Here is a 24116-nt window from a genome sequence, read left to right on the forward strand (position 1 = left end):
TTTGTTCTCTGATTAATGATTTACTTTTATCTTTTGCAGTAAAACTCACCCTGAATTATGTATATACACTCATGAGTTTTGCTGCTAAAGCCTCAATTGTTCTGGTGCGATCAGTAGATTACGAATGCAATTTTAATATGGCTCTATCTGAGCAACTAAGCCGGTTAGTTGACTCGGCGCTACTTCATTTTTGCATTACCATCATGAATTGCCACATGTAGCCACAATGTAAATATGCTCAAAATAATACAACAAGGCTGTAGTCTCCATGTCAATTGGTCAGCTGGATATTGGATACTGACTTTCCTGCCACAAAGTCCTACTCATACCAACACGTATAAAACTTGGATTTCAGCAGATGAAGGGGAGAAGGGCCTCTTTGTGGCAGACTGTCTATGTTCGCTGAGAAAAACCTACACACAGTTTGAACCTGGACCTGATTAATGCTTTTAAGGATTCTCAGTAGCAAATTACGTTTCAAACATTTTTGTTTTTGTTTGTTGAAGCTACTGTCACCATGTGAGCAAGAGCAGCTGAAAAATGTTTTGGTTTGCAATGACTGCGATTGCCTCAAACCACTTTGACCAACATTCAGAAAAGCAGATCAACCGCAAACACGACCAAATCGCAACACACTGCCGTTGCTGAAATGATTATTGATGACCTGGTTACAGACTGGCCCGACAGGCAGGCGACAGGGTTCCTGCAGAGTTTAATGAAAAGCATCACTCAGTGCAGGGAAGCTTTCCTCTCCAGGACTGTGGCAGATTGAGTGCTCAGACGTACAGTACCATGTGTGAGCAGTAACAAACTGGACGAGAGAGAAATACATTTGGTATCTATTAGCATCACTGTGGCATGTGGGCAGCAAATGGCGTGACTCATTCAGTTTCCCCTCATATTGTTTTCACTCACATAAGGTTTTGGTTGGATTGAATAATATTTAATCGCTTTGACTGTAAGTGTCAATACGGTAGTCATGTTGTTGTCGGAAACCATGGACACAGATGCATGGAGGTCACAGAGTCAGTGATGTTTGTAATAACTCAGAGAGAAGACAGTCACTTCATTAGGGAAAAAAGACATAGAAACCATTATGTCGTCCTTTTTGAGGAATTTGAACCACCTCTGCTACTAGGTAAGGTGTCTGCCTCATAGGTTTCAACTGGTCTTGTCTGTGGTAAAACCGGCTGATAAAAGGAACTTGATTCTGTCTGAATCCAAACTCTAAATTCAGGAGAGCTCACGGAGCATACAGTAAGTATCGATTGGAGCTGTTAATCATGATGTAATGATCGTGAGAAAATGTGTCTCACTTCGCTTCTCTCAGGACTCCTATCATTGTTTCAAAAGAAATATACAATTTAAATCTTTATGAATTGTGATGATGCTTTGCTCCATCGCGGTTGTGTGTGTAAACCTTTAGGCTAAGATGAAAGGCAACGAAAGTTTCTCCCAGTGGTGCCACATTTTTGCCAACCCAATTCTGTCGGATATAGAATACTGCCGGCGACAGCTGCGGCCGGAGGTAGTATGTTTTCAGGTTGTCTGTCAGTCCCATACCTGTGAACATGTTGTCTCTGGAACACCTTGAGGGAATTTCACCAAATTTAGCACAAACATTTGCTTGGACTGTTATAAGATTTTGAAAGTCCATTTCACTGTGACCTCACTAGGCACATTGTTGGAGTTAACTTGAGAATTCATACTTATTATGAAGCTAAATCACACATGTCTCATTCATTAAATAAGTCTTTCTTTTCAAAAGGTCAAAAATCAACTTCACTGTGATGTCATAATGTAAAAAATATTTTACTAATTCTAGTGTTTCCCAGTCTGTCAGTCTTCTCCAGAAGCTGGGCTGCCACTACCGTGAGATGCACTTTGTGGCAATTGGCCTCTGGCTGTACAAGCCAGCGCGGTTTTCAGATGTGCATCACCTAGGGCTATACTGTGTGTGTGTGTATGTGTGCGTTTCTATCTGTGAATGTTGGTGGTAGGGAACATGAATGTGAACCAGCTAAACTGAGGATAACTGGGTGATTTAATAGGGTGCAGGGATTGGAGGACTCAGCTGAACCCTCTGGAGCTTCCACTCTGAGGACACTGGACCTCATAATTGTCTCTCTCCCCATCTGCTTTACCTTCTTTCTGTCTGAGGACCTGACAGTGCTTTCACACATCCATCAAACTGCTAACATTTGAAACTGCTGTTGATGACATCTGCAGCATATCCAATATTCAGCATGCTCAACTATCTTAGCCTGGGACTTGTTGGTGCAAACTGTGTCCAAACAAAGAGTTGCTGCCTGAGTTCACATTTGCCTTCCGCTGTCAACATTCATTTGTGACTCATTTGCTTGCAGGGTTTCCCAGCTTCCTTGGTGTTACATAACACTGAAAATCTTTTATGTCTTTCTCCTTGTGCCCCTCTTTTTTTCTGTTGACTTCGCACATGAAAACAGAACAACACATATGGTATGGAGCAGGTGGAGGGGAGCAGAAGAAAAAGACAACCTCCATCTGACCCCGGTACAGACCATGAAACACCCATTGAAGATTCCAAATCCAAATGTCAACAAAAGATTATCCCCACAGAGGCCCGACGTAAGATTTTCTCTCTTAAAGCGACTGACACAGCTCTTGATACAGGGACTGTCAGAACCGTGACAGCAAAGCACAAGTGTGAGATATATGTTGGAATATTTGGCTCCACTGGGTGATACAGCTACGTGCAAGGTAACAAGCATAACACTAAATACTCATTTGGAGCTCAGATCTGAAATTGAACTGCACAAACTAAAGGACTTAAACATACAACTTTGTAACCGATAAAAAAATGGATTACTGCTTTGTTAATTATTATCCTACCAGCTTCACAAAAAAATGGCATCTGTTATCTATTAATAACAAATTTTTTGATGTACAATTTTGTACAGTTTTCTTTGTCTTTGCTCATTTTTCTGACAAATTATTACAACATAATGGTGGAAATGTTATTTGCAGGAACAAAGACTATAGTTCTGATGATACATGGTGTTGGTATTTTATACTTGCACAAGAGAAGAACACACTCAGATATAATGTCCTGTTCATGGGCTACAATTATACTACTGAATCTCAAAGCCTTACAGATCAGTAACGGAGGAATAGTCACGTATCATTTTGTAGTTTTTATATGATGTCAGCCCCCCTATTTTGCTGAGTGCCTCTTTATGTAAATTTGTCCTGGATTAAAGGTTTGTGTCCTATGTAGTCAAAGCTGATCTAATTCTTGCACCCTGAAAAACTTTAGTCTACTCAGCTGTGATATCAAACACTAAAGGCCCAGTTTCTCGGTGGACGAACAAGAACAGCTGAAACAGCACTATTGTTTATTGTATTCATGAAAGCATGCATGCATACACGTGTCGTATGTCTGTACCGTATTCCCTGCAGGTCTCGGGGGACCTGACCTCACAGTACCACTTGAGCTGGTCTCGTCCATTAACAACTCAATGCTGACATGGATTACACTGCAGCTCAACAAATCCTGACCATGGCATTTGTGCTCTGCAACAGCACAAGTCTATGAACAATTCTTTACCACTCAGAGTTCAGGGTTCTCTGTGACTGAGGTCAGCCCCTCTAATGGCCCCACCTCGACATGGATAATGATGCACATGGGCTTAATTATGAATATGGTCTAGATATAAAAGTGTATGCGTGAGATTGACTGTTTAGTCTCACTGAGCAATCTTATATCGATCAATGGCACAAAGGACTTGCCCTAAATGACAGTGACAGAGATGTAATTAGTGTATATTTGGTGCTTTCCGGCGTTGACCCTCCCATTAATAATGAATGTCCATTAGAATCAGACTTGTCACGTCATGGGCCCTGCACGTCTCCTGAAATCCCATGGTGATACTAACGGAGACATCTTAATCAATGAGAGACACACTATTGCACCTGGCAGATTGCCTTCACTGAGTGCTGTTTTGCTCTGCGCTCATTATTCTGAAATGCGTATTTAGCCACATACTCAAACTCGTACTGCATGCCCACATGCGCGCGGGCACAGTGGAAACAGCCGTGCGCCCACACACACACATGTGGTTTGCGTGCAAAGGTCTGTCCCAGCCGCGTTAGTGGAGCTTTAAGCCTGGGCTAATCTGGAGGGCAGCTTGGATAGTGTTGCCAGTGGATTTACATTGATACCAAAGCCCCCCTGTAACTTTAATGGAAGCCATTGACAGTGTTAACATGACCTCAGGACCTCCACAGATCCCCTACCCCACCTGTCACAACAAATGAAACATCACACAGCACCAGGACTGACAGCCATCTGTTCTGTCAAAGGTGCAATCCCACTGTTGCGTAACAAAACATTCTACGTTTTGAAGAAGAGCCGGGAGAGAAGGAGAATGAGGTTTGAATTTTAGATGAGTCAGGTTTCATTGTCACATCAATGTCAGGGACAAGGGGTTGAGTCCTGCTCCTCTCATACACTGACTGCATTAGTTCTGACATTGATGAGGACCAGTGGTGATTAAGCAGTGATTTATTCTGAATCCCTCTGGCTTCTGTGGGTCTGCCGAGGTCTCCTCATTTCACAGATTAAAGCTTTAGTTAGACAAACATTTCTCAGAGCTCTCCCAAAATAATCTTGGTAGGTGGAGCCACATCACATGGCCACATAGTGGTCATGTGACCACAGATGTCCTGCTGTCTTTGAGTGCAGATCATTGAGTCAGGGATATCACAGGGCTACACAGAATGTGATCCAATTCGGTCAATTTGTTTTCAATATTTGTTTGTCAGGGAGGGCATGTCGTGCAATGGTATGTTTAAATACTGAATAGAAGTGAGCGATCATAATTTGCCTTGATTATAGTAATTGATCGATGTGCTTATAAGTCGCTGTGTTGTTTTCACTGGCTTCTGTTTTCTCTTTGTTCTCCGCTTTGTTTTTGTCTTTCAAAGCATCTCAACACACACTGTTCTCCACCGCCTATGTGTGTGTGTGTGTGCGTGTGTGTGTGTGTGAGTGAAGTTGAAATCATATGTGGCACATCATCAACGAGGGGATTTTCCTGTACTATGTCATCTTTATTTAAAGACAAAAAGTGTATCTCTGCCATCGTATTGCATGATTTACTGCACATAAATATACAATAAGGTGTGTGCGCTAAAGGGTATACTTGGCTGTTAGTGCATAGATTTGTCCACTAGGGCGCAGCACAGTGGACTGTCGTGCAGCCTATCCACAGGCATGTGCAGTGCTGATAATCCATGTTTATCCATGACAACGCACAAGAGATCCAATATATCGTATGCCACTTGGCATTGAGTTAAAGTCGAAGGCTAATGTTTATTTCTTTATAAAATAAAAGATCAAAAACATGTTGGAATTATAATAGCCGAGCTAACTGTTTCTTTTATCAGTAAAGCATATGATTTAATATGTGTGTCCTTTATTTACAACTCCATACATCCAGTCCAGAATCATATGCGTCACAAACGGATATCAGAGCTCGGTGTATTTGCAGCTACAGTGTCGATGTATTGTCCATTTATCTCTGCAGGCATCTGCTAAGCAGCAGCACCGAAAAGAAACAAGGAAGTTCTCCAGCAGAAGAAAAAACACATATGCCTCGAGATCAAATGTACAATTGATGCTTTTTTTTCTACTGTGTCTTTGTTTCCTATGTGTCTTTAATTATAAACTTAAATTGGCATTCCTTTGTTGGAAATCTGCTTAAACTGTCCTGCAGTTTTTTCAGGGCACATAACTCCACCTTTTATAAACACTGAGCATCGTCTGTCGCTTGGCAATTAATCGAACGATAATTCAAACTGAGCCCAGTCAGTTCATCCTGACGATCAAAACACTTGTAATAACAAAATAAAATGGTATAGATTTTGCACTTTAATTATTAAGAAACTCAAAACCATCAAATATTATTTCTGCACATGAGTATCGATCATATAAGATGCTCAGTTATTCCTGTCACACTCACGGCGGAATCACATTTTGTCCAGCGCCTCGATTTAGATCCGCGCCACATTAATGCTTTTGTTTTGGTTTTAAACATAAAAACATGTGCTGCGCTGTCTGATCGCTTCGTCCGCTACGGTCCCGTCCACCCTCCGTCCTTCCTCCTCCTTTACCGGGCGCCTGCAGCTCCAGGCTACGCTCCTCGAGCCGCTTCCACCGCGGGCAGCCTCGCTGTGAGTCCCGCAGGTCGGTGTCTGATCCGCGCGCTGCCCCTCGCGTGTGATCCCTCCGCTCGCGCTGCTCACTCTGTGTGTATTCACCGCGCGCGGCTGTGCTCTGAGGTCTCCCGCTGCGTTCAACGACTCCTCGGAAATATGCAAACGTAAAGGGAGCTCAATAGAGAAACACACATTTGAACGCAAATGGCACATAAATACAGTTGAAAGTAGCAATACAAACTTTGAATGGAAATACTTGGGTGGCCCGAGCAACTGCCTGATTGCCCTCTTTTGACTCTGGAGAAAGTTAAATTATTATTGCGGCTGTATAAGTAGGAGTAGGCCAATAGTTTGCTAAAGTTGAAGTGCATTAAAGTCTGAATTCATGCAAAGCAATGCCATTTATCAATTGACGCTTGTGAACATCCTATTTTCGAAGTTTGAAGAATATAGTTTGCAAATCAGACAGGTGACAGTGTTAAAGGTTCAGTGTGTAAAATAAGTGACATCTAATAGTGAAGTTTCATGTTGCGGCTGAATAGCCCTCATGCACCTCAACTTCCACTTTCAAACATATAAGAGAACCTGTTACCATAAAAACTCAAAAGGTTTTTAGTATGTCCAGTTTAGACAACTGTACAAAACATGGCAGCCTCCGTAGAGAGGACCCACTACTGATGTTATTATAAGGTATGTAAACATAGGCTAAAGAAAACAACAATTTGTACAATTTAGAAGATCACACACTAGGAAAAACATCACTAGGATTAATTTATATTCAATTTCTGCCAATAGATCACCTTCATCAAAAACTTACACACTGAACGTTTAAGATCAAGACGCAATATCAGATCTCTGCTTAAACTCGCGCTTAGAAATCTGAAGCCTGCGTGAATGTGTAATTTCACACGAGCAATGGTGTGTGCCTTTTTCTCAGGTCAGAGCAAGCTCCCCTCAAAATGTCCCTGTCTCCCATTTACAGGGGGCTCATGAATGCAGCATAAGCCTCGTGTGTATGTGTGTGTGTGTGTGTGTGTGTGTGTGTCGCTGTTGTGTTTGTGAGGCAGAGAGTTGCGTGCGAAGGGCTCGACATGTCATTCAGTGGAATCCGCCACCTGAAACGCGAGGAAGTGAAGGCGACTCAATTGGGTATAAAGCATCAGCCAACATCTGCCCCGAGCAGAGCGCAGCTGATGAAAACATCAGCTCGGAGCGGAGCACACAGGACAACTGCGCTTTTATTTGATTTCCTTGGACTTATCATCATTTGGCGTTACCGAGCCGGTGCACCCTGTGGGAGACGCGTCTCTCCCTTTTTTTTCTGCACTTAAAGTGAATGTGGCTCAGCGGCCAACAACACTATACTGGAATTAACTGACACCCACACTGATATTGGGTTAGTGGACTTTATTTCTTTATTTTTGGTGTGATTTGATTTTTTAATTGCAAATAATATTTCATTGCTTTTTCATTAAGGGTCCAGCATGTCTTTGCATTGTTATAGATGTTAAATAGATGTTGCACCGGTGTGTTATTCTTTAATCTAAATGTGTGATTTAAACAAATTAATTAAGGTGATTTAAAGTTCATTTTAAAGATGAGCTAACTGCATATTTAACCTCAATGTGTGACTTGCAATGTTCAGCAACGTGTGGGGACGTGTTTCAGTGCTCATGGCTTTTACATGTGAACCTAACGTCCCCTCTGTCTCCTCCGCAGCGCACCTGTTACCTCCGCGGAGCGCATGACCATGATCCCTCCGGGAGACTGCATGTACGCGGGCAGAAAGAGGAGGAAGCCCGTCCAAAAACAGTTAAGGAGCTGATGCTTTAATGGGTTTTTATATTTGTCACATCAGTGTTGTGTGGTTTATAGGGATGCACATTTTGTTGTTGCTTTTTTTTCTAATCGTTTAACCTGAATGGAAAACACAAGTGTCGACCTTATGAATTGCTTTTTTAAAGAGAAGATGACCAAGGCGTGAGCTCCAGTTGGAATTGAATGAAATGTTGTGCTGAATAACAGGTTTACAGATGTAATACTAATGATCACAGCATTTGATTGCATATATATGTAACATTATAAATTCCCACTTATTTAAAGTTGATTAATTATAAGCATCTTACGAGTCACCTTGGCAATATTTATATCCAAATAGGTAGAAATGGGGGTGACTTATGGGTAAATTGAGGTCCTCTTTTTTTGGACTAACTTGTCAGCTGATGCCATGAATAGTGAATGTAGGTTATATAAGATTTTGAAGAGGGAAGTGGTAATTTAACAAGGCCTGTGGCATTTATAAAGTTTTCATGTTTTGCACCGCCTTCGCTGCCGATCTGAAAGGAAATGTTTGCCACATCAAATCACTATTGTATGTGGACTGAAAAAATGCATTTGGAGTTCTAGTTTGCCTCTAATGCCACTGGATGTTGTAGGACTGTGACTTATAATTAGGTGCCATTCACTGATGTTTACTTGTGTAATTATGGATTCAAGATTTGATGGGTTCTCTATGCATACTTTTTGAACATACAAGTGAAGCAAACTCTTGCCGAATGCTCTGATTAAAACTTGACATTCACATTTATTCCTTTCGATATTTTTCAATAGTAACAAGTGTAAAAATAGGATTATTAGTTGGGCCATCGCAATGAAACAAAGTCCATGCATTCACGTAAAAGTTTTCCGTCTCTGTTGAGATGGACAGAAATGTTCAGCTGCGGAAATCGGAGCTGACCATTACATATGCGGATCATGTTGAGTTCGGCTGGTAAAGCTGTGTACTCCATATTAAAATACACACAACTCTGTGTCCAAGCTAACTTGGACATCCTCTGCGGCACTGAGAGGGACAGTGCCGTGTATCCGAAACACCTTATTACCAATACCAATATCAGGGATCACTGAGAAGATTGAGATAGCCGGAGTGGGTAAGATTAAACATAGATATTTTACATAGAAACAAAGATTTAAATGCGTCTGATGAAAAAAAAGAAAAGATATTTGGAGGAAGCACAGTGTGGTGCATGATGTATCGGGGAAAGCTGAGTCAAAAGGAAATGTGGTTTATTTGGTCACGTGTCTCCGGTTGTCAAGGTAGCTTACCCTACCTCATCAGTTGTTGTTTCCCAATAATGACGAACAACTATTACATTAAAGAATAAAATTTCCTTAGAATAATCAAAAAATCATATAGGAACACAGTGAACACTGTATAAAGTACACAAAGAGAATTTTTGGAAGTTTCTATGTTAAGACCCATTAATACAGGGTCTTGGCCACAGTTTCTAGATCACTGCTCATAGCAAGGAGACTGTACGCTTTATGAAAAGGCCTCTGTCAAACACGAATGTTCCCATTAACAGAAAAAGGACTCCAACAAGTGAAGTAAAACATCTTTTCTGTGTCTTACTTCTTGTTGATATATATATATAGCTAAAACTGCAAAAGTTTGCAGCCTATTTTAATGTGTGACTAATGATTAACACACACACACACACACACACACACACACACACACACACACATTCCCCGGTGCCCTCTGAACCCCTCTCTTTCTCTCTCTCCCTTCCTGTCTGTGTCATCCTCAGGAAGCCGTCCTCGAGCAGCGAGAAAACCAACCCGTCCAAGCGGCACCGGGACAGGCTGAACGCCGAGCTGGACCGGCTGGCCAGCCTGCTGCCGTTTCCCCCGGATGTCATCTCCAAGCTGGACAAGCTGTCTGTGCTGCGCCTCGCAGTTTCCTACCTCCGCGTCAAAAGTTTCTTCCAAGGTAGGGGGGTAAAAAAGTTGATATTTGTTGTGGAATGGGCTTGAGTGTCTGGTTCATGTATGCATGTGAAAGTGTTTGGCCTTGAGTTGATACCAGTTTGACTGATATTTTGTTGATAATAGAAAATCCGTGTCTGAAAATTGGCATAGAGTAAAATGGTTTATCTTTGATAAATATATGGTAGATATGTTACAGGGAATTTGAATATGCTGCCTGGCCATGAAAACCCATTAACCTATGTAAATTTATGTTAGGAAACACTGATTACATTAGATATTTAAGTTACGATACGATTAATATATTTACAAACTTATAGGGAGTTTTATCCTTGTTTCAGGTTAAGAAAACAACCTGCATTTTGTATCATATTGCCACAGAAATAGTCACTTCCCACCACACACTGTGATTCAAACCCTTGTTCATAACATGTGACCTCTAGATCCATTTAAAATGCATCTAACGATAAGAAGAAGAGGACAGATAATAGTTGCCCGTTACGTTCTGGTCATCTCTTAGAATGAATGGGAATAACCTGTGATTTTATTCTGTCTGTATCATGAGTAAAAAAGGCATGTTAGGAACTTCACTGCCTTCAGGAAGAAATTCCTCATGTAAAGCTGTTTTCTTTTTTCTGAGGGTCTGACCAGCTGAGAAAGTTTTGCATCATCATCTCCATGGCTTTCCTCTTCTACCTTCTTTACCCGTGATCCTTACAGTACCGTTAATCTCCATCATCCGCTACCCTCAGTTTGGCATGGCACCCAACCACTGGCATCCTGTTTGGCTAGAGTCATGCAACTTTAGGATCACAAATACACAAACACACACACACACACACACACACACACACACAACACTCAGTTATTGTATCCACAAATGCTCATTTACCTTAGCCATCACGCAAAGATGCAGTACATGTGCTAATCTGACTTATTAAAGGTGCCTTTCCTGGATAATGGCTCACGCAGAGAGAGAAAGAGAGTAAGAGAGAGAGAGAGAGAGAGAGACAGAGAGAGAAAGCGAAAGACCTCACATCACGCCTCAGGGAAGAGTGATGATGGGTGTCAGAGCAGAAAAGTGAAGAGCTGGAAAATGAAAACGGTTTAGGCGTGTGTGTGTATGTGTTTGGAACTGATAAAAATGTTGCAAGGTGTGTAGAACCTGTTGAGAGAGAGAGAGAGATGATATTGCTTGTGTATTGTCTGGCGGTGTTCATGGGTCACCTCAAAGTTGCAGTCAGAACAGCAAAGGTGGCAGTTGTCTGTAAATATTTCAGGATGATCCACTCTGAACTGTGCGAACATGCATTAATGCCAAAGCTTGTAGCTGATCGCTCGGCCTCTGCTGGATGCCTTGTTATCAGTGGCAGAAGTGACCAGCTTAGCTGTCTTTTGATGCTACACTAATGGGATTAATTAGAGTGGAACATAGGGGGGATTTGGTTCTGTAAGCATCTTGCTTCGGTCCACTCACTTGACTCTCCCAATTACAGTTTCCCCCACTGATATTTAAACCTTTGAAAGTGTAAAAATAGATTATTCTAAGATGAGCAACACGTACACATGCACATCCTTCCTGTGGTTTGTAGCAACAGTCACAATCATCTTTCTTTTTCCTCTTTTTTTTTTTTTAGGGGGCTATTCAGTGACTAATGCCCTGACAGCATGACATGAAACCATGAAAACCTGAAACTTGAGGTGTCATTTGGTGTCAGTTTTTCACAGGGAGAATGAAGATTTCTCTGCTTGTATGTGATGGAGTTCTCCTGTTTGTCCACTGGGGGGGACTGTGTGGAGTTGTTACTGAGTCAAGACTGATGTCCAGTTCGGTTAGTTGTGATTAAGTGAGTACAGGATTTGGCTTCAGGTTGGGTTGTATCACCTGCCTTGCCCTTTTAAGACTCTGGTTTATTGACTTATCGGTATCTCGTGTACAGTGTGGGAGAGGGTTTCAAGAGTGGCAGGTGGTTTTGGAAGCACCTGAGACTCCCCCTCTCTGTGTTGCGTGACTACTCATGGGTGGAGCACAGTAAACGATGTGCACCTATATTCAATACATGCAAATATATTCAGCTTTTTGTGTGCATGTGTTGACAAAAAGCAAACATACAGAGATTCACTTAATCATCATACAACATCATACTCCTCATGCCTACCTAGCAGAACACTCAGCATTAGTGCCCAATTATGCACAAAATATAAACATTTTGATAAATTCATAAACACATGCAGACTTAAAACTTAAAAGCACAAGAAACTGCTTCCTCTTTCTTTCAGTGCGTATGCTGCAATAATTATTTGGAAACAATAGAAATACATATAATCACATTTAAGTAATTCAAGGCACAGGTGAAGCCTGCAGAACGGAATACACGTCCAGAAGGGGAACAGTCCTACAAACAACAATCCTAATAATACAAAGCCAAAATCATAATTTCATAGCTTACAGGCTGTGTGGAACTTTAAGTCCAATCTTTTTGATTACATTTTTTTTATTTTAGGTCAGCGAATCGATATTTTTAGCATTTCTAGTCAGATACCCAAGCCCTATAGGTCCATGAGGACATGTGTGTTGACAGTCAGCAGGCTGTAATTCTCTTCCCCTCCATGTTAGTTCTCTGCCCTCACTGTAATTGCTGAGCTTGTTAAATATTTACCCTGAGGATTAACTATCCCTCCTTTGTCTTTCTGCCCCCGTTGCCTTTATTTTTCCTCCGGTGATGTACGTGCTTTTAAAGTCTGATTTGCTTGATCGTGTTTCACTGCATTAAAAAAATCTCATTATTAAAACTAGAATTTTGCTTTGTTGAGAACCTTTAATTAGGTTACAACCATATTTTTAGAGAGGATTTCTTTATTAAAAGCCCATTTTATTAATTCATTTTTATTAATTGTGTTATTGCTGAGATGCTGACAGGATGTTGTATCATAAAACACCTGCAAAAGACAAAATAGATAGAGGTCTTAATCCTTTCTAAGTTTCCTTTCTTTCTGTCCTCCTTTCCCCCTCATCCGCTGTAGCTCTGAGGCCTGTTGGACTAATATAAATTGAAATAGGCTGTAACAAGATGAGAATTCAGCAGAGCTTGTGATGAGAATCAGATGGGAGTTTTAAGAGCGAGATCCTGGGGACCACGTAATAAAGGACGGAACGTCCTTCCTAATGTGCGGCCTGTCATCCTATAAATAAGGCTCTTGTATTGCTCTGCCATGGGCTTGATAACAGTTGATGTAATTTGGGGTAATGCATTAAAAGTAGCTGCTGGCATGATTTGTATGTCAATATAGTTAGTTTATTTTTGTTTGTCTGTAAGGTTGAAACCCATTTTTCCTAATAAAAGTTGTAAAACATGTAAACTTTTGACCACCACTGGTCCAAATCTGGCGATTCTTTTCCTTAAAAAATACTACTTACGTCGTGCCCCTGAGCAAGGTAGCTTTTAGATTTGAATGTTGGCACCTGCGTTTTTGCGAGAGTGTGTGTTTTGCAGTCTACATGCCATGGTGGCTATTTTGACAGCATGCGCTCTGGTTCTTTGATGAGGTGGGACAGAAGCTTAGTTTGACGACATCTGTCACAGTCTCAGGTCTTGACCCGCGTGGTGCTGAGATCAGATTCACATAACACCCCATTAATCCATATGTATTTCTCATTGCACCATGTCTGTCTCTCTCCCCTCTCTCACCGTACTCATCTTCACTCTTGGGATCAGATATTAGAAGTCTTTCCTTCACCTCCTCTAGCATACCAGCTGCACACTGACTTGGTTTTGTCTATCTTTTAACCACTTCTTTGCATGTTTTTATTAAGTATTCATGCATTTAATTCATATAGTTTTCTATCTTCTTCTGCTCTATCTTTTCGAAGCATCTGCCCAAAGTACAGGGACATGCCTGAGGAAACTTCATTTAAAGTTGATTGGTGGATTTCAGGCAAGTTTAACAACCAGAGCAACACTGGAAAAAAGCTTACAGAGGCTTGTTTTTATGATCTGTGACCAGCATCAACCTTCAGTGGTATTTAACACCTCAATCGATTAAAATCATCCATAGGTGTCACATTTTACAAGAAGCCCACTTTTTTTCCATTTTCTTGTTCTCACAGCTGTTTGAACACTTCTTTCCTTACTGTTGCTCATTTCAAGGGATTGTAAAATTACTTATTCATGTATTTATTAGTTTTACCCGCTATCATACTTCATAAAAATATATTTATGTTTAATTATGCAGAAGCTGAGTTGCAAATTACCACCAAAACAAATCTCATGCCCAAATATAAATGCCTGTGGTGTAAGTGTATCCACATCACAGCGGGGTGCATTTATAAGTGTGTGTGTGTGTGTGTGTGTGTGTCTACAAGTCCTCAATTATGGCCCCACCTTCCCTCATAGCTGTCAGACCAGTCGGTGTGTTGACAGGGAATGGGAACACACATACAGACACACACAGATGTGATGAGAGATTCAAGTGCAAGTGTACCAATCTCTGCCAAGTTTGATAAACTATATAAATAAATACAAAATCCATACAGCAACCATATCTCTGAATGTGTTCGCACCACTTTCAGGATGTTTACTGTCTGTCTATTTCTAAATACTGGGTGAGCTGTAGCAAAAGAGGAAGAGAAAGGCCACAGGAAGACCCGCACCACGCAAATGCCACTTGTGACGTCAGCCGACAGACAGGAGGTGATTTTGTAACCAAGAGAGGAAGGGGAGAACAAGAGAGAACCATCAGTCTAGGTCCTAATTCTCACATCTACAAATTTAAGATAATTTCATGGATGTAAGCCCCCTTTCACCACTATTTGTGGGTTAATCTTTTTCATGTCAAATCTGTATCCAATCGAGTCAACACAAGTGCAGACCATTTAATTTCCCAAAGAGGGAAGTGCTGCAGTGGGATAGCTGTTCCTGAATGGAGTCTTTGCGCAGGGTGAAAATGTGCTCAGGTCAGATTATAGATGGTCTTTGTGTTTACTAAACTCTTGTTGACCCTGGACTTTTTCCTCACCCTAAACTCTACAACCCAAATGCAGACGAGACACTCGGGCAGAGGCCAAGACAAATCAGCGGGCTGCACAGACTATAAATGAAGTGACAAGGCATAGCAACAGAATGGTCAAGACATGGTCACTTGAAGTAAAATATCTGAGCTATTGAAATTGAAGGTGAACCATACACTACGACCCCCACATTATTCACATTCTTATTCAAAGTGTGATTGAATTAGCAGCTTGTTTACTTTGTCCATGACTCAATGAAGCCTTTGCTAGTACACATGTATGTTTGTCATCTTCCTAAACTCATCAATCTTTCTTTGTTAGCTCAGTGTTAGCATGCTGACATAAGCAGTTACCTCAAAGCACAGCTGTGCTCAGGTACAGCTTCAATCAGACTTCTGAGAATCAGGATAATTTGGGTTGGTGGAGGAACCTAGTGGTCAGCATGGTTGCACGGTGGTTAGTACCGTCACCTAATAGTAAGAACGTTCAAGGTTTGAATCCCATATTTTTGTGTGGAGTTTGCATGATCTTCCCATGACAGCATGGGATTTCTCCAAGTACTCTAGCCTCCTCCCATAGTGTCACAAAGACACGCAGAAGAGGATTAGGTTAATTGGAGACTCCAAATTGTGTGAATGAGAGTGTGAATGATTGTTTGTCTCTGTATGTCAGCCCAGCGATACGCTGGTGACCAGTCGAGGGTGTAGCCCTTCTCTTGCCCATTGTCAGTGAGGATCAGTCCAGTTCCCCTGCAACCCTCAAAGGATAAGTATAGATAAGGGATGGATGAAGGATTCTACTATTATAGGCTCCCATAATAGGTACTTGGCTGCACAGCTCATTAACCCATTTGTCACATCTGTCGTAAGCTTTTTTGAAGTGAACACTCAAACAAAGCGAAGGTCAAACCCTTAGACCTTTTCTTGCGCCCCTGTTGTTTGACCCTGTCACAGAGGGGGCTAGGAATCACTTGGAATCAGTTAAACTTCATGGGTAATTTGTATCAACTCGACGAGCTGTGAATCAATGCTCACACGCTGATTTCTTGATGCTTCATTCACACCTGACGATTGCACATCTGAGGCCTCACAGCACACAGTGCATGCAAGCTCGAAGGGATGCAAGGAATTCCACCCTTCAGCCCATCATATCAGTTAAATGTCATATGTCACAACAAGCCTGAAGATAGATATAAGCTGACTGGCCAGAGCTGCACTTCTGTTGGTGGCACGAAATCCCGTGTTTACCCTGAGCTGTTACCAGACTTTTGAAGAGCAATAAAAAGGTAATGGTTAGCGTCAAAAACTGAACAGACTGAGTGACATTAGTAATTTTCATGTATCGTCTCATCAATTTTGGTGATGCAACACACATCACTTATTATTTTAGTATTTCTTTGTCCTCTCCATCCTTTGAACATAACGCATGGATGATCTGCTTCCATATGGACCCATCCTGGACTTCGTGTTGGGCTTCTCCCCGTGTCAGACCTTTCTCACTCAGCTCTACCATCACAGTTCGCCGACATGCTGCTTTGGGCTTGTGTTTTCTCTGTGTTGTTTTAGGGCAGTCCTTGGTTTGCAGTTCTGCAGTCCATTCTGAGGACATCCCACTGTATCTACTCTGGTTCTTAGTATTCTTGTACGGTTCTTCATATGAGACCCGTCATATTACCCTTGTAAAACAGTTACAAGTGTTAGTTTTAACTTTTGTGTTTTGATTAAAAGCATCATCCCAATTTGCTTTTATGAGTCTTATTGTGAAATGGACTCACAGACAACCCTGTCACACCATTTCTGTCACCTCTCTTGATAACTCTCTGTTTATTCTTTATTCTAAAACACAGTTTGACCATGTTATTTATGTCCCTGTCTCCTCGTCCTTCTCGTCCTCCTCCTCTTCTCCTTCTTCCTCTCGATGGGGCTCTGCCCTTCTGTTTGTTTCGCTGACCTCTTTGAAAGAAAATCACCTCTCGTCTCCATGTGTTACATGGAGAGTGCGTGACCAGGCTAAATGCCACTGCTCAGGCTTTTCTCCTTCCTCTTTTCCTCCACATGCAATGTCTGTGATTTTGTGCTACAAGCTCTACACATAGAGGTAGATGTATGGCCGATTTATATGTTTCTAGGGCAAATGGTGATGTGTTCTCACTGCTATGACAAACTTAATGCCAGGGCTCAGGGTTTAATCATTCCTTTCCTTTGGGTTTGGGTGAAAAAACATTTTGATAATTTTGGCAAAAGTTCAACCCAGACACCGGTAAAATGGTTGGATAAGGTTTGATGAGTCGGTTTCTGCTGAATGTGAAGCTATTGATTTGTACTCTAGTGTTAGCTCCATGCATATTTGCAGTTCAAATGGTAATATATTTACTTGGTTGCAGCAAACACAACTATTACCATCCCTATGATTTCATGCCAAAAACGGCATTAGTTGCATGTCGGCTCACTCTCCCACCCTCTTGCATGTGTGTTTGCCCCCTCTGCAATAATCATCAACACAATAGCTGTTAACTAGCGCGACAGGCCAGCCATGCTAATCCCTTGTATGTGTCGAGTACTGTGAATGGAGAAGCCGCCTTATGCATTTAGGATCCTCACAGCTAACTCATTAGTTGCTTGAATCAAAGGCATGACACTGGCTTTGTCCCCGCCTGGCCTCTCGTGCCACAGACACTGAACTCGCTTGAGTGGAGTTGGACTCTGTTGGCCTGGGGGACCAGTGGAGCCCCCTGGGATCACAAAAGGCCATAAGTGAATTACTCAAATCAGTGCCGAGGGGGGCCCCCTTCGACGCTAACTGTAACAGCTAGTGGCGGCTGCGCGGCAATGGGAGGTGTGTTTATCTGCAAGTGTGTGTGTGTGAACAGACGGGTAGAGTGTGTGTTTGAGTTTGAGTGAGTGTGAATAGACAGCCAGGACTCATGCAGAGGGAGCAGAAGCCTTTGTTGGCCCAACACTATTGTTGGAAGCTGTCTTGTGTAATTATTGTCACAGCTACCGCCTAGCACGCTGCTCTGCCTGAGCAGGAGAAGCACAGTGGGACGAGGAAAGAAGCAACAAGCACTAAGTCCCCTGGAGATTAAGATGATGATTATATTATGGAAGCAGTTAAAGCACGCAGTGATGCTACAAACATGCTGACAAATCCCAGCTGTTGTTTTACATATTTTGTAATATCAATTAGAAATTGTACATCCCCTCTCTGATCTCGAGTCTGTTTTAACCTACAGTTATTGAACGATGATGTTCTTGGCAGTCATATTTCTTATTACAAACATTTGTTCTGCTCGTGGTTTTCAGTGTGCTATTTTACAAGAACGTCACTCTAACCACGCTGAACCCCAAACTACACCCCTTTTGGCTGAGATTAAATAATTTCACATTGCCAATTTATATTCACCCCCTCCCTACCCACATACACATACACACAACAAACAAATAGACTTTGTTTATCTCCATTTAAACATGCAATATAGCTTACAGATTTATTCCTGCCCAAAGCCACATGTTGAAAACCCATTTGATAACTCATTAGGGCTCGGAACAGTAATTTCTTCATTTGTTTTGGTGTGCTGGAGGCTCTTCTGCGCAGGAACAGCGTCCTGAGTTTTGTTTTAGAACAATTGTTGTGGGATCAGTGATTTTGAGAAAACTGAATTCATTTAGCAACAGTGCAGGAATGCAACAAAGAAAATGTCTTATAAATTGTTTGGAAATTGTAAGACAATGTAAATAAAAAATAAGTGGAATCAAAGAATAATATTTATTGTTGGCAAGCTTGCCCTGTTTGTGTACCTCTATTGTCCTTTTGCATAGCTTAGACACAAATCACAATCAGCTGACTGATGGTATGACATAGATTCACTCCCGAGAACCGTCATCCTGGCTCAAATGGTGACCAGTTTCCTCTCGGTGAACACCCAGGCCCTATTAGCTACTGCACAACCAATTTAACATGGCCACCAGCATAAAAAGCTCAGCGGTGTCAGTAATGCGATCTGTTGATGGCTAAACCAAGCGAATGGAGCCGCTATTCATAGCGGCTGGTGAATGAACTCCGTGACACTGTTTCTCTGGCACGATACTGGCCAACATCTTACCAAGACAAACCACTAACCAGTGAAGTGGGTGTGAGGGGAAGAAACCACCTTAATCTAAAAAACTGTCACAGCTGTCTCTCCACATTTTGTCTGACTTTATTTCCATTTAGGAACCTCAGCCGAATGCATCATGATTCTGGACACTTACACTAACATTGCAACAGAGAGGTGCTCTAAATGTACAGATACCTGAGTGATGGAATGAAGGGTAACTGGTAACAATTCTGACCATGTTCTTTTTCTCAACAAGGTTACTGTCATGGCATGATCACCACCAGCACATGTCATTAGGTCGTGTCTGAATACAATACAATACAATACAATACACTGTGCTTCAGACCGTTTGTTTTGCCTGTCACCTCAATTTAACTTAATTGAAGCATGCTTGGGTGTACTACAGTGGCTGGACCCGGACCCTGCTGTTGTTCTCTAATGTAAATCGATATGTTTCCAGGCGGTTGGAAAGATCACTAACCAAAGGTGGCATCTGACCCGATACAGCTCGATACACTAACTACCGTCAGCCAGATGAGGTCCCCTTTCATCAGCATTTGATATGGGAAAACAGGAGCACGTTACCCGCCTGAGTAAAAATAGTTCATGAGATCATGTCATATGAAGTTAGGGTTATTTGAAGAAGCTTTGGGCTCCGTTTTTTTCAATTTCAGATGAGGTTTGCCAAAAAGTAAATTCACCGTACATAAGTTCTCCCATATTAAAACCAATTACTGCTGCTGTAAAAAGCGTTTGTTTCAGTCAGAACGGGCCAATTAATAACAAGAACTAATTAAAGACAACAAAAACTGTAATACAAGGGGGTGTTTAAAAAGGTTTTTTGCGTGGCTTTTATTTTTTTATTGGCTGGCAGGCCTTTGCTGCGCTCGGTGCATCAGGAGCAGCCTGAACTCTGAGTGAACTCCTGCTCTCTGCTGAATTATACTCGAATGAGTGAGCCTGACAAAATATTTTTAGGGTGGGGAGAGACGTAAGCAGAGGGTACAGCTAGCGGTAAGGACAAATGTTCCTCTCGCACACACACTAACACACACACACACACACACACACACACAAATGACACACGAAGCACACACAAAGCACACACGAAGCACGCTCACTCGGGCGCTGCAATGAGAGACAAGGTGAAGGTGAACATCAGTAAACAGCTGCGCAATAGTCTTTGACTTGACAGCGTCCAGGCACATTGTTTAAGAGGGAAAGCTCTGCAGGGCCAAATGTCTCAAGCCAGGCAGTCAGGTATGAAGGCTGGAAAGTGTGTGTGTGTGTGTGTGGGGGGGGGACAAGGGCCATGCAGGGAGAGGGAAAGAGAGAGAGCGAGAGGAAGTTGCGTGACTTGTGCTTGGCTCATACCTTCAGTCCCCCAGGCGTTAGTTGTTAGCCAGGAGAAAGGAAGGTATATCTTAAGTGTTCAACAGTAAACAGAGCCACGACGGAGCCCCAGTGCTTACTGGGATTTATTCTGGATGTGTGTGTTTGTGTGCATGTGTGTGTGTTTGTATGCACTGTAAAACAAAATGATGAGCAGGGGCTAGGTATTTCATGTTGAATCCCTGTTGTGTCAACCTGGCTTCAGATTTCATCACATTGTTAAAGTCAATCAGAAAACCTCCAATGGGTTCGATGATTTTGCACCACCAACCACACACACAAAAATGCCGGGTGAAACACGGTTGACGCAAGACACTCATTTTACAGTGTTTCCTTTATTTAGGCCTTGATACCATTTAATTCTACTGGAGGCATGTGTGTGTGCGGACATGAGTGCATGTGTGTGACTCCATACTGGATCATTTGCCCTCACTGGAGGTTTTCACGGACACCATCAGCATTAAAGGCCCACTGGGGGGAGTTCATGGTAAAAGCTCTCTGAGGCTTTTTGAGTTGCAAAAAAAAGAAAACACTAAAACATGTAGTGAATGAATAATAAAGGAGAAGAAAGCTATTTTTAAAAGTTACAGTCCTTTCTTGAGTTTAGCTGTTGTTTTGCCTGCTAAAGATATTCTTCCTTTTATACACCACACAAGCTTGTTCAAGGCGGGAATGTTGTGCCTTTATTCTCGCTGATCTGTATAAGGTACGAACATGGAATGTAGGAGGGTGTTTTTCTGCCTTAAAGTTGGTAGTGGTGGTCATTGAGCTAATTCGATCTTGTTTAAAAGGGGCTGCTTTATTTAAAAGGTTCAGTGTGAATAATTTAGTGATATCTACTTGTCATGAAAACCAAAAGGTGTTCAGTTTGTCCAGTCAGGACTACTATAAAAAACATGGCAGCCTCCATAAAGCGTTTAAATATAAAGGGCCCATTCTAGGGCTAAAGAATACAACAATTACTACAATTTAGATGAAACACTCTTGTGAAAACATTCCTAGGATTATTTTATATTCAATTTCTGCCAATAGATCCCTTTCACCTAAATCTTACACACTGGACCTTTAAAGGCTGTTAATTACACTAATGTGGGTTTTAAATACGTTCGTGACTCAACTGCAATGAATCCCGGAATAGGTTGGGCTGGAAAGCGTCCAACCACAGCCTTTGTTTCTAGTGGATGGAAGTATCCATTTGTCGGCCGCATTTGAAGGAGGCTTCTAAAGGTGTTAGCCTAGCCACGCCGCTGAAACACAATATGTCTTCAAATACATCCTTTGAAGGATGCACCCCCTGAATTGGGACACAGCTATTGTTTATCTGATTTAACCACCATTGCTTTCTACTCTACCACAGTCCTTACTTAAAATGTCACTGTAGTCTATTTCAGATATTTCAAATTGCAAATAAGACAACATTTTCTAGTTAAATATGAACTTTAAAGAGGTTCCTTTGCGTTTTTCAGTTTGTTAAAATTTAAGCCAAAGGCATCATCAAACCTTACAGCGACCTAGCAGCTGATGACTTATTCATGAGGCACAATGTCGTGACCTCTTAAAGATGATACGTGACAGGAGCAAAGAGATAGAGTCAGATCATCATATCGGGTACTACTGCCACGTCGCTGCCAGATAAGTGAGCTATATGGCTTATATCATGGGCTTGACTTCACATTTAATGTCAGCTCATAAGCAACACATGAGATATTCCTATATATGAACAAAAGGAAACAGGGTAAGGAAGAGGGAAAACAAGGACATGTGGAGAAAATGACAGAAAGAGGTGGTGAAGAGAAGTGTCAGACTCTGTGTCTGTCCCTGAGGAACGTGTTTAAATTGGCATGTTGCAGAGAGAGCACTGTTAGACCGAATTTAAACAGCTGCCGGCTTCACCCACAGCAACACACACACACACACACACACACACTGGGGCCCTCCCCTGCTCTAAGTTTGCGTGCGGAGCCGGGGAATTCTCCATGCTAATGTGCCAGGGTTTGTTTTCATCATCAAATTGCAAATGTTTTAAATATGCATCACACACACTCGCGCACACACACACACTCACACATATACCCACATTTATCCAGTCACAGTGCTAATCCTTGTTTTCTTACAGTGTCATCTGTCACTTCCAACCATGCTTATTTTTCATACACCCCTCCCATAATTTGTAATCACATTTGATTTTCCGATGCAGCGGTTCTTGACCTATAAGGGCCCCGCTGCTTTGCCTGGCTTTGTCTCCAGATTCACATGTGCACAGGCTTTTTACAGTGCGGGTCCGGGATAACAATTAGCTCGAGTACAGGGCGATTAAAGGGAGTGCTGGCATGTTTTTGCAGTGACTGTACAACAAGGAATACAAAACTTTCCAAGATTAAGCCCTTGAACTGTAAAGCACATACTTCAAACAGAATCACAGTTTACGTAACTGTTGTGCAGTTTTAATACAAAAACGATAGTATTTTCACATATTAAATTTTGTGTGAAAAAATTTGTCTTTCCTAAATGTGACCAAGTTTCTCAGTTTGAAAAGTTAGCCCAGCCCTGCAGGTTTCTCACACGGAGAAGATGTAGACCTGACAGTTTTCACCAACGTTGAAAGCTTGTGTAAATATAGCTCCAAAATCAAAGCTGAGTCACATCCACTCCGTCGTCCGTTGCTGCCTGCCACCTGCGTCATTTTATCTGTTTGATACCATTTCAAAAGGAGCTGTTTACCCATATATTCTTTCTCTGCCATTCCATCACATTGTGGAAACTTTGGGTTTGCTTAAAATGATGTTGAACTTTGTTACCTCTCACACATTATTGCCTGTCAAATGTTTGCCAGGAGGCCTTATTTGATTTTCTGCAGAAAAGAACCTGCAAATCTTGGCTTAAAGATATGGATAACCCAGTTCAGACTCAGGGAGTGAGAAGTGCATTTTTTGCTCAGAGTGAAAAGCCGAGTCAGTGTAGGGTTATCATTTCAAAAGTTATATTAGTCCATTGCTTATTGCTTCATGGACTTTTGGTTGGGCCCATTACACCCCACAAAATGATCCTCTTTTACTTAAAAACCTCCCCCAGGTATTTCCTCATTGTCCCCCAAAACCACCCAATTTCCCTGCTCACCAAATTAAAGGGATGTTGAAAAAGCACTTTCTGCAAGAAAAGGCAACAAATAAACCTTCAATTATAGCTTTTGGATAATTCATCATCAATCTGTTTTAAAGGCGACAATAACAAAATAAAACGTCTCAGCCAATTTAAAGTGAAATTCAAGCAGTGATTGGTCAAAGCCCTACCATGACTCAAATTAAGGGTAAACAACAGATCACTAGAGACTCCTTCCTTGTGACTCATGAGCAACGAGTTCTCAGAAAGAAGAGAGAGAGAAAGAAAGAAAGAGAGAGAGAGGGAGAGAGAGAGAAACAGGCTTGGGGGAGGATGAGGAGGAGGAGGGGGAGCACCATAATAACATCATTGTGGCTGTTTGAAGTCGCATCAGGCCTATTTCCCAGATACAGTAAGTACAGGCTGTCTGGCTGTCTACTGGCCTCTCGCCACTCAAAGGCCACATTCATGGAGGCGCTACCGCCCTCACAGAGGGCAATTGGATCCACCGGATACCCTTCCCTTCTCACGCAATGTTGTGTAAACCCGGGGAAA

General features: G+C 41.9%; 1 protein-coding gene across 1 annotated transcript in view; it reads left to right on the forward strand.

The window, feature by feature from the left end:
* Window positions 1–7288: 7288 nt before the first annotated feature.
* LOC128426182 (uncharacterized) overlaps window positions 7289–24116 on the forward strand; it is a 62747-nt gene continuing 45919 nt past the window's right edge. The window contains exons 1-3 of the mRNA XM_053413052.1: window positions 7289–7594; window positions 7918–8010; window positions 9789–9970. Coding sequence (XP_053269027.1) covers window positions 7943–8010; window positions 9789–9970 — 250 coding nt within the window. The 5' untranslated portion in view covers window positions 7289–7594; window positions 7918–7942. The remainder of the gene's footprint in view (window positions 7595–7917; window positions 8011–9788; window positions 9971–24116) is intronic.

The sequence above is a fragment of the Pleuronectes platessa genome, chromosome 20 (assembly GCF_947347685.1).
Source record: "Pleuronectes platessa chromosome 20, fPlePla1.1, whole genome shotgun sequence".
NCBI classification, from domain to species: Eukaryota; Metazoa; Chordata; class Actinopteri; order Pleuronectiformes; family Pleuronectidae; genus Pleuronectes; species Pleuronectes platessa.